General features: G+C 35.7%; 1 protein-coding gene across 1 annotated transcript in view; it reads left to right on the top strand.

Moving 5' to 3' along the window:
- THOC7 (THO complex 7) overlaps positions 1 to 10308 on the top strand; it is a 13791-nt gene extending 3483 nt beyond the window's left edge. Inside the window, exons 2-9 of the mRNA XM_015819401.1 lie at positions 667 to 784; positions 3357 to 3484; positions 4628 to 4714; positions 6474 to 6531; positions 7530 to 7596; positions 7689 to 7758; positions 9026 to 9115; positions 10043 to 10308. Coding sequence (XP_015674887.1) covers positions 667 to 784; positions 3357 to 3484; positions 4628 to 4714; positions 6474 to 6531; positions 7530 to 7596; positions 7689 to 7758; positions 9026 to 9093 — 596 coding nt within the window. The 3' untranslated portion in view covers positions 9094 to 9115; positions 10043 to 10308. The remainder of the gene's footprint in view (positions 1 to 666; positions 785 to 3356; positions 3485 to 4627; positions 4715 to 6473; positions 6532 to 7529; positions 7597 to 7688; positions 7759 to 9025; positions 9116 to 10042) is intronic.
- Positions 10309 to 12234: the final 1926 nt, after the last annotated feature.

Here is a 12234-nt window from a genome sequence, read left to right as displayed (position 1 = left end):
GGGAGAATTGAGAGAGAGAGAGACAAACACACACACACACACAAAGAGGAGAGGGGAACTGCTGGGGCCGGCCCGTATTGAAGAATATGGCCGAATTTACCCGGGCTGGCCGTATATCGGCGTATAACACGCACACATCATTTGCCCCCTATTTTCAGGGGGGAAAAGTGCGTGTTATACGCCGATAAATACGGTAATACACTTTATTCTCCTATGTCTTTTTTTGAATAAGATTGTGAGCCAGTTTGGTCTTGTGGTTAGGACACTGGACTAGGAGTAGAGACTTTGGGCCAGTCACTTTCTCCCAGCCCTGAGAAGGCAGTAGCAAACCACTTCCAAAAATGTTTAGAAAACTGCATGGACTTCTCCATCTAGTCACTAGGAGTCAAGATTATCAAAAAAATAAAAACAGAATGATGGTATAAATTCTCATAACTGATTCATATAATTAACAACTAATTAAATTGTTACAGTAAAATTCCAGTTCAGATAAGTTCCCCATGGAGGTCTCAGTTTTACACATCCTTATTATAAAGTGAGTCAGGACCTTTTTGTAAGCTAACAATCCTCCATGACAATTTTTTTTAGAAAAAAATCATTTTTAATGACAGGCTTCTATGACAAGTGATAATTTGTCTCATTGTAGAAATATTATTGCTATTTTAGATGAAGTTATTCGCAAGCGACTTTTGATTGATGGAGATGGTGCAGGGGATGACAGACGGATTAATTTGTTGGTGAAGAGTTTCATCAAGTGGTGCCATTCTGGATCTCAAGAAGAAGGGTATTTTGCTGTCTTTTATTTGTAAATCAAATGTGGAAACAGTTCATTCAACAGCAGTGCTATCTATAGCATATGTTCATTTTAACAGAAAATGGAATTTGTATCTAATGGCCTGTATCTGAAATGGTTTAACATATATATGAGTGAGAACAACATTTTATAACTTTGTAATACATATTTTGAAGTATATCTTTGGCAATATTGGGACTGCTTTGGTAATTAAAATGAATGGGTTTTATAGAAAGTGCTGAATAGTGTGATACAGGCTAGCTAATATGTGCTGGGAAAATGCATTGATTTATATTTCTAAGAAAAACAATAACAAATCATCAAATAAAAGAAAAACAAATAAATGAAAGCCATCAGACAAAATCAGTTTAATGAGAGGGATCTTGGGGATCCTAGTGGACAATCAATTAAATATGAATCAGCAGTGTGTGGCGACAGCCAAAAAAGCCAATGCAATCCTAAATTGCATTAACAGAGGGATTGAATCAAAATCACAGGAGGTACTAAGTACCTTAGTACTTGGTAAGACCACACTTAGAATACTGCAACCAGATTTGGTCACCACACTATAAAAAAGAGGTTGAGACTCTAGAAAGAGTGCAGAGAAGATCAACAAAGATGATTAGGGGCCTGGAGGCTAAAACATATGAAGAACGGTTGCAAGAACTGGGCATGGCTAGTCTAGTGAAGAGAAGGACCAGGGGTGACATGATAGCAGTGTTCCAATATTTGAGGGGCTGTCACAGAGAGGAGAGGGTCAACCTATTTTCCAAAGCACCCGAAGGCCAGAAAAGGAACAATGACAATGGATGGAAAATAATCAAAGAGAGTGTCAACCTAGAAACAGGGAGAAATTTTCTGACAGTGAGAATAATCAACCAATGGAACAGCTTGCCTTCAGAAGTTGTGGGTGCTTCATCATTGGAAGCTTTCAGGAGGAGACTGGACAGCCACTTGTCAGAAATGGTATAGGGTCTACCATGAGCAGAGGTTTGGACTAAATGACCTACAAGGTCCCTTCCAACTGGACAGCCACTTGTCAGAAATGGTATAGGGTCTACCATGAGCAGAGGTTTGGACTAGATGACCTACAAGGTCCCTTCCAACTCTGTTATTCTGTATTCTGAAGTAAATCATTGCTATTTATTTGTTGTATAAATTTTAAGTACCTTCAGTTAAGACTGTTCTTTCAGTGCAGGATACCAGTTTCCTCACACTACATACTGTATGCTACATTATGGATATATAATTATATTATGGAACAATATTATGGTTCTATCAGTTTTTTAGGTACCTCTGATAGTGAATGTAATATGAATTGGGATACTGCATTACTGTTCTAATGGTTGTGCCATTGGATACATGTGCTTTTGTAATGTTCTCATAAAATTTCCAAGAGCTACTTCCTCCACAATTTTTAAATTTACAAAAAAGAACATTAAAATCTCACAACATGATGAGATTTCAGTAGTAGTTTTCACATTGTCTGTTGCCTTGGAGAAGCTAATGACAGCCATGGGCAAGAAGCAGTCACTAACCAACTCCTGCTGAAGAGATTGATACTCTTCTAATATTTTTTCTAAACTGTTTTTTTCTTAAAATGAATGGAAATTTGGTATGCTGGAAAACAAGGCACTCTTTTCTAATATTTGTATTTCTAATAATTCCTCCAGGAATTATTATGAGATAGTTGTAGGCTAGTGATTATGAGTGCTCGTGGTTTGTTTAGAAATGTGTCTGCTTGTCCAGAAAAACGTAAGAAAGCTTAGATGAAAAGTGAAATGTTTTCAGTTGCCTTTTGGAAATTGTGCCTTGGGGTTGGTGTGAGTTCTATTATCCATTTTGGGTTTTTTGGCTATGTATGGTATTCTCAGAAGTTTATCCTATTGCCAATGTTCAAAAGCATCAATAATATGCCAATAGAAAAGAATAATTGTAGCTCAGGATTGAACTACAGGGTTCTTGTTGCTCTCTGAGCTTGGTTGTTTTCTTGCAGACATTTCATAACCAAATTAGGTAACATCATCAGTGCCAGTTTAGAGTGGAGCTTGTTCTCATTTTATATACCGGTACTAAGGGGTTGCGTGTTAGTGTCTTGGTTCTTCCTTGATTGGCTATAGCTTACTGTTAGCTTGTGTGCTTTCTGTTAGCTTGTTTGAGTTGGTAGTTCCTAAGATCTACATGCCATTCAAAAGAGACAGTCAAACAAACCAAAACACCTCCTCACTAGCAATCCACACCCAAATGAGCAGAGATTAACACTAAGATTAACATTGGATCAACAACCAAGAACCAAACAATACCTCAATCAAGGAACTACAAACAAAGATTGCCCGCACTCTATTAAGTCTCCTTTTTTGATACTGGCATACAACCTGATTTCTTTCAATCTGTTGGCCACAGGGTCATTCTTCAGATGTGTTGGCATAATTTGGTTAGAACCCTTAGCGAAAACAAAAATAAATCTACTTTATTTTAACTTGCTTCAAGTTGTATCTAGGATAGTGCCTTTGAGAGTTGTTGATTAGCTACTAATGCCGTATGTTCCTTCTCTGATGTTTAGCTATACTCAGTATCAGCGCATGCTCAGCACTCTTTCACAATGTGAATTTTCAATGGGAAAAACTCTACTAGTATACGACATGAATCTCAGAGAAATGGAGAACTATGAAAAAATCTACAAAGATATAGGTAATCATTTTTTTCCTGATTATTAGTGTCAAATGTAAACTTTACTTCTTTAAAAAAAGGAATTATTTCAAATCAGGTATAAAAAGGATTTCGAGGTTGAAATATTCTAATCGTAATCATCCTCTCCTGAACGCTTGTTCAGGTTGAGATGCTTTTAGTTACATATTGGAACAGTCCAGCCTTTTCTTATTGGTACAATAGAATGTTTTAACTGCCATAGGTGTAATTCTTTCTTAAAATTGTTATTGAGGATAAGATGGATTTATTTCTATCTTGTAAACTGAAAGCTAGGTGCTAAAGACAACCTTTTTTCCTTTGTTTGGAACCTAGAAGGTTCACATGGAAATAATGTTCAGGTTGTTACAAAGAAAGTTTGTACACTTTTTAAACTCAGTTCCTATCTAGTAGATTTTAATTTATCTGTCATTAGAGATGATACAATATCAATTTTTACTAGCTTAGGCTAGCACATTAGCTGTGATACTGTCTGGTCATCATTAGCTATAATTAAGTAACTTTCCATTTGGTCGACTACAGTATTTCATGGGAACTGCTTTCAAAAATATTCTGGAAACTTCAGATAATTGACTGAGTAATAACTTACCATGTCAGAATTTCAAGACCTTCACTGGTTCCCAGTCCATCTCTTAGCTCAAAATGTTGCCTTGATGTTAGAAGTGGCAGCTGCACTGATCTCACTTTTATGAAAGCAGTATTTTTTTTTAGTACTGGTCTTTTGAATTGTTCCATTTTAATTAATTTTACCTTTGTTACTGTTCTATAGTTTTTAATACATTTTATTGGTTCATTGTAAATAGTTTAATTTGTTTTCATAGTAAGCTATCCAAGGCTGTGATTACAGACTGATAAACATTTATATTATGTCTAATCAACCTTAGAACCAGATTCTTGTAATTACATTTTTATAGAAATACTAGCTTCAACACACACATACATCACAGACAAACATTCTGAGTATTTTGGCAGTAATTACAATATCAGAAAATGCAATGTATTTTAACTTCTTGAGCTGTTTAAAGTTGTGGAGATGAAAATCAATTTGGGTAATGTTGCTACATACTGATTGGTGTAATTTTTATAGTTCAGTAATATTATGTCATTAATTTTATTTTTTTTGGGAAGAAAACAGCATAGCTGCAGCTCATGAAAAAATTGCTGAGTGCAAAAAGCAAATTCTTCAAGCGAAAAGGATACGAAAAAACCGCCAAGGTAAGGTTTATTTTGCAGTTGACAATTTTATTTATTTATTAAACTTATATGCCCCCCCCCATCTCACTGTTGAAGCAACTCTGGGCAACTTACAAAATGATGAAAAAGATAATATAGCAATAGCATTTAGGGTTATATACCGCCTGATAGCGCTTTCTAGCACTTTTTGGGCAGTCTGCAATGTAGAAGCATTATTTGCATATTGCACCCAACAATCTGGGTTTTCAATTTATCAGCTTCAAAATGATGGAAGGTTGCGTCAACTTTGAGCCCCCATCAGGCTCGAACTTCAGGCTGTGGGCAGAATTTGCCTGAGATATTGCACTTTAACTACTATGCCACCAATATATAAAACAATTAAAATTAACAAGAATTAAATAGAAACTAAAAACGAAGAGAACGGGTAGCATAGAGAGTGGGATCTTTATCACATCAATCATCCCTCATGTAGAGCACCTCTGTTGGGGCACCAGGCCAGCTGGTAGAGCCAGGTTTTAAGATCCTTCCAGAAGGCCAAGAAGGAGGGAGTAGATCTCACCTCTGGCGATCAAGGGTTCCACAGCAGAAATGTTTCTTCCTAGATTATGATGTATAGATAAGTTCATTTTGGACTTTAACTTTCAAGAGATTCTAGATGTGCTCAAACAGATTTGTGACTTTGGAATGTATACCTTTAGTTAGATTCTGAATCTTTTGGAGAACCTATTGCGATATAAAGATCTCTAAAGAATTTGTTTGGTCAAAGATTACTGAAATTAATAATGCTTCTTTTTAGCAGTCCTCTTAAAAGCTATAGTGAGGCCTTTGCTTAAAAATTGTGGATCTATCCTATCTTAATAATTGTTGATAGTGTTCATTACTCCATATTTCACCAAGCTGATGGGGAATGCAACTCCAGGAACTCTTAGATGAAATCTTGATATATATTTTTTGTTTAGATATGGTGATGGCAAGGAAATCGTTTTGGTCTCCAAAAGAGGATAGATTATGAACCTGTTGACATGCTTTAATCTCTCAGTGGCTTTTCTACATAGTATCTTGTTGGAATGCTTGTGGGAGCAAAAGGGAAGGGATGGAGATGCTATTTTGATATTTTCATTACTATTTCTTCAAGTGCTATTTAGAAAATAATAGTTTGAGATATTTACTTGATTCCTTAGGCTTAGGAGCTCTTTTAGCTTGTCTCCCACATTATTCAAGGTTTCTATGAAATTTTTCAGGAAGTTCATACAAGAGGGTTGGCTGTCACCTAAACTTTTGAATATCCCCAGTATATAAGCAACAGTTACTGATAGAATAAGGTGAAAGTAAATGTGGAGAAGATTAAAGCAACTAAATGACAAAATTAAAAAAAATCCCTGTTCTGAGGAATTTTTCAAGAGAGGAATTCCTTAAAAGAGAGTAAAAATTCCTCTTCTGAGCAGTTTTACTCTCTTTTAAGGATCTGATTTGTCTCTTGGATCTACCATTGATGCTGCAGGTCTATGTAACATAAGTAAAAAGGAAGGTTTTTTGCTAGTTTTTGCTGATTAAACCTTTTTGAGATTACCTAATTACTGTTACATTGTTTTCCTTTTGTTTTATTATATTGTTTATAGTTTATAATAAAAATAGAACAAGAAAAAGAAAGGACTATGTTTCAAATTTGAGTTCTGCACACTAAATAAAATATGCACTTTAAAAATTATTTGAATTATCAATGTCATACTTCGTGGTATTGGAACAATATGGGATATGATCCATATTTTATTCTTTTCAGAATATGATAGCTTGGCTAAGTTAATACAGAAACATCCAGATAGACATGAAACATTGAAGTAAGTATGAAATGAACTCAAGTAGCAAATACATTACAGAGTACCGCTATTAAATAATAATGGCAAAATAATTTATATGTCCATCATCAATAGTATTTGTTAAGTGAGTTTTACCCCCATTTTACGACATTTCTTGCCACAGTTGTTAAATGAATCACTGCAGTTGTGAAATTAGTAACACAATTGTTAAGTGAATCTGGCTTCCCCATTGATCTCTAGTCAAACAGTCACAAAAGGTGATCACATGACCTCAGGACCCTGCAACCATCATAAATATGAGTCAATTGCCGAGCATCTGAGTTTTGATCATGTGACCATGGGGATGCTGCAATGGTCATAAGTGTGAAAAGTTCATAAATCACTTTTTTCAGTGCCTTTGTAACTTTGAACATTCTGTTGAACAACTGTTTTAAATCAAGGACTTCTTGTACAGGGGCTGGTAGTATGCCAATGAACAGTATGTACTCCTGTTTTTGAAAACATAACAGAAACTGAAGTATGGATTAGTTTTGCTAATCTTGAAAAATGGGCTTTTCATTGAGTTCATTTCCCGGCACAATTGAAAGTGCTACTTTAATATTTTGAGCTTTCAATGAATATTTCAAATAAATTGCTTTTGCGCAAGCCTGAATTACAATAATCTTTATGGATTCTTTTGCCATTAAAGGTGAGATAAGGCATCCTCAGCTGAGTAATCTGTCTTTGGAATAATTCCCCCCCCCCCAAGGTTTCTAGAAGAAAATTAGACAGGTTGCTTTCTCTCCAATGCCTTTTTATTTGTGCAGACATTTTCATACTTGGTTTATGGTATTTTACTGCCGAAAGTCTGCTCTATCTGGTTTGGATTCTGTTAATTGGTTTAAATCAGAATTTCATTATTATTTGCAAATGAGCTACTTAGGGGATTTTGAACAGTTAATGTGTTCAATATAAACGATTAAAATAAAACGAGTGAAGGTACTATGCGTTAAATGACAATGCACTTAATATGTTCTCAGGCAGTTGGAAGCTCTGGGGAAAGAACTGCAGCATCTGTCTCATATCAAAGAAAGTGTTGAAGACAAAGTAAGTTTGTCTGATAAGCTTATTGATTCAGAATAGAGAGAGTCTTTTTTAAAAGTCCATATTCTTCAGTATATTTCCTTTCTGTGCTTCAGCTGGAGTTGAGACGAAAGCAATTTCACGTTCTTCTGAGCACCATCCACGAGCTTCAGCAGACACTGGAAAGTAAGTTATGCTAGTACCGTACATAAAAACATGATCGTTTTCCACAGTTTCCCTCCCTTTTATGTAGCTGCTTGACTCTCCAAATTTTCATTGACTTAGAGACGTTCAGGACAGCTTTATTAAATGTTGAGTTCTGAATTCTGCCCTCAACTTACCTTATGCTGTCTTATTCTTTCTAGTTGGTCTTTAAGTTGTGGCTATAATTGAGTTCCACAGTTAACGATTGTAGGTCATGATGGTGGTAAAACTATGTGACTGGACCCGATTTTATGTTCTTTTTTGTAGTACCGTATTTTCCGGCGTATAAGACGACTGGGCATATAAGACGACCCCNTGAATTCTGCCCTCAACTTACCTTATGCTGTCTTATTCTTTCTAGTTGGTCTTTAAGTTGTGGCTATAATTGAGTTCCACAGTTAACGATTGTAGGTCATGATGGTGGTAAAACTATGTGACTGGACCCGATTTTATGTTCTTTTTTGTAGTACCGTATTTTCCGGCGTATAAGACGACTGGGCATATAAGACGACCCCCAACTTTTCCAGTTAAAATATAGAGTTTGAGCGAGAGAGAGGGGGGGAGAGAGAAAACTTGATGAGTAATATGACAAACCACATGTGTAAAGGAATAAAATAGAATACCCGTATTTTCCGGCGTATAAGACGACTGGGCGTATAAGACGACCCCCGACTTTTGAGAAGATTTTCAGGGTTTAGAAAGTCGTCTTATACGCCGGAAAATACGGTAGTCATTAAACAAATGTCCCGTTACTTCCTGTTTCCGGTAAAAACAACACCACACAGCAAACAAAGGATTTGCTTAATGACCACAGCTTAATTGCTTAACAATTGTGACATTTTGGTTTAATTAATTCTTTTATTATTTATTATTTATTTGTTCAATTTCTATAGCCACCCAAAGTCATTTGCTGAGAAGGGTAGCTATAGAAATCTAATGAATGAATGAATGAATGACATAATCATTAAATAACTACTGTGGTCATTTGGGCCAGTTGCCTTTGCACTCAAAATGTGGTCATGTGACTCTGGAATTTCAAAAACGGGTCATAAGTCTCTTTTGGGGGAGTCTTTCTTAAGCAACTGTTAGTAAACTAAGCAAACTAAGCAGTATTAAACTATGCAGAATGAAAAAAAAATAAGATAGGGGACCCCAGGAGAAATGGGCAATGTTTTTCCTATCAGTGTCTCTACATACGTGTAATATTAGTATTTTTTTAAAAAAAATGTTTATTTTGCATATATTTCAGATGATGAGAAGCTTTCAGAAGCTGAAGAATCATCAGATGCTCCAATGGAAGCAGAAGATAAACAATAGATGTGTATAGCTCAGAAATCTGGTAATTAATTTTCCTGAAGATGATTAATAACTAGGCTTTTGAATTTATTTTGTATGTTACATATAGTCCAAAGTAACTATATTATGTTTTTTACCTGAATGAACTTCCACACTTATGTACAATAAATACTTGAAATTACACAATAAAGTAATTTAGTCTTGGGTTTATGTTCTGGAGTTAAGCTACCAATTATATGGGTTATATGGTGAGATATTACATTGAAACAAACATCAGAGATAATTTAAAATTCTAGTAATAGGCAAGTGAATATTCTGAACCCAGAACTTGATACACTGAAAATGTGACTTGTATAATATTAATATTATATTATATTAATATTAATCTTACATTAATATTTGTTATCTCAGATTATTAACAACACATACATGGAAACATATTTATTTAAAATGTATTATTTTGTAGTCCTTAAGAGATCATCCAAAGCAGTTTAGATTATTCTGATTCCCAAAGATTTAGATTATTGCAATTCTGCATTTCTCAGAGCCATTGGTTACGCTGATTTTTTTCAGTGCTACTATCCAAGAGGTTAATTAGTGATCGAGTCACTTAAGAGATCTGTGTTGCTTTGTTTTTCCAAGAAAACAATGAAGCATAGAAGCAATTTATAGTGTCAGCTTCATGTAATAGAGGCTTATCTCAGTCTTCCTTAGCCAAATCTTTGTATTGTTCAGGCATTGTATTGTCATTTTATCTTTTTTTGTTTTGAGAGGTACTTTCCCCATAATAGAACATAAGGTGGGAGGTCATAAAACCTCCTGGCCAGTCAATATTTTGTGTAGGAGTTCCAGATTTGGTGCTACAAGCAGCTCATCCTCAGAGTAGTTGTCTGCCCATTCTTTTGCAATTCACAGGAGGGGAAAGGAGAGAATTACAAAGCAAAACATAATTCCTTGCTTTTGTCTCTAGTGTGATCTGTATTAAGGAACAGAGGCTTGAACCACGACCACTGCCATCCCCAGGACCATTGATACCACCAAAATAAATCCTCCTGTGGATTGAAGGATTTTCAGTTGCAAGTCTGAGAATCAATTGGCTGGGCTAAGTAGAATGACCAAACTGCAGCATTCTAAATGCCGGCGTGTGCCATCCCAACTATAGGTCAAGAATTAAGATTTCCATGTATTGTCAGTTCAAATTACTGTATATTATAAATGGACGGGCATTTGTGATGATATTTTTGTTTCCTTTCATTCATTTCTTTATCTACTTTTAGGACTTGTGTGCAGAACAGATCACGCTTTAGGTCATACTAATGCAAAAAAAAATAATAATTGAAAATTCAAAAGAGTTCACAAACTTTTGAACACCATTGTGTATCTATTAGGATATTTTCCAAGTGAGGGAGTCAGAGAGAATGTCATATCTTGCATAACCCAAAGGCATCCTAGATTTTTCCAGAATGACTTTAATGTATTCGGTGAGTCCCAACTCTGCCAATTTGTGGACCTCATGAAAAGCAGAGCTGTTTTGTTGATTTTATATTGTTCTTCATTCCAAAGGAAAGGTGCTGTTTCATTTGCCAAACTAATTGGTGTTATGAAATGGTGAAAAGAGCTATTCACTGAGTTTGTCTTGCAGAGTAAAATGCCTTGCCCTGCCCTACCAGTTCATGAGCATGTTACACTGAAGCAAATTCTACCAAATTGTGTTGGACTCACTTCAAAGGAATGTAGTTAGCACCTGGATAACAAGCAGTGCAGGATTAGTTGATAAGTGGATGAAAGAGTTGCATGGAATTACAATAGAAAGACAAAGGTCGATGTTGCATGATGTAATTAAATAATACATTGTCTTGATTTCCTGCATTTTAAGCATCACTACATTTATATCTGATGGCATGCTTTTTCTTTTTGGGCAAGGAGAAGCCTTTTTTTTTCATCTGCAAATTTAAGGAACAAAATCTCAAACCAGCAGCTATCATAATAGATTGGATTAACTTAACATGCCCAACCAATTTCCCTTCCTCCCCAAAATACAATAGTATTTTAGGGAAAGGTGTGAACATACTCTCTGTTCAGGCTCTGAAGTTTCCCTGTCTAATATTTGGGGAAACCTTTTCATGTAGTTTCATATATTCAGTCTATTGTGTGGATTGAACTCTATACTGTAACCTTTTTCTGCTAAGGGCTGCATTTTTTTTTCAAAGATAGTCCATCAGAGATAGTAGGTGAAAAGAGCAAGATTTACAATATTGTAGGGTTGTATTGCTCTTTTCCTTCTGCAATTCGATCTCTGTCTGACCCTTCCTTTCTTCCTTTGGTTGTTATCTCTCATCTAGGGATGGTGAAATCAGATACTAAGTCAAGAAGTGAATGCAGTTTTCAGATTGCAGATGATAAAGTCCTAGTATATAGGACTTTTTTCCCCATCCTCACTCATCACCCCATACATTTATTTACTGAAGAAGTCAAAACTGCATTTAAAGTTGTAAAGGTCAACTCAATTGTAAAACTAGATGAAATATAGAAACAGCAAATAATTATAAGTAAGTGTTAAACACACACACATATAAGGATTAGGTTAAAACATTGTGGCAAGGTGGAGTACGAGGTTAAATTTGCAAGTTGTTGTATGCATGTTAGTTAAAAGGGACAGCTTAAAAACACAACTGTAAAGATAGTATATCTGGGGGCAAACAATTGCAGACTTCTGACAGAGTCATGCCTAAACAGATTTATTCCACTCTGATCAAGCAAAACAATGTGATTTTAAATTTTCAAATACCTCATACAAGTACTTGAATGAAATATATTTGGTTGTGCGCCAATTCAGCAGATTCCACTTAATGTCATCTGTCCCACTCAGTAAAGAAAGACACCTGGACCATCCTTTTGACCGAGAGTACACTTTACTGAAGTAAAACTTGTTACAGGAGTTCCAAGGCAGAATCTGATGAATTGGCATGCAAACAATATACTTCACTTTCTTTTTTCCCCAGGACTTCTCCCTGTTATCAGTCTTTGACCAATTAAAAAGTTTCAGGTTGTTTGGGTAACAGACCCTCTGCGTGCCTCCTTCATCTCCACATTTTTTAAGGTGATGGATTGGTGCATCTCCCTTGTTGGGCCGACACTGCTTGGCTCCCAGACAACCCCCCC

Source organism: Protobothrops mucrosquamatus, unplaced genomic scaffold, assembly GCF_001527695.2.
Source record: "Protobothrops mucrosquamatus isolate PMUCROS unplaced genomic scaffold, P.Mucros_1.0 scaffold914, whole genome shotgun sequence".
NCBI lineage: Eukaryota > Metazoa > Chordata > Lepidosauria > Squamata > Viperidae > Protobothrops > Protobothrops mucrosquamatus.
This window is presented reverse-complemented; position numbering and strand designations above follow the sequence as displayed.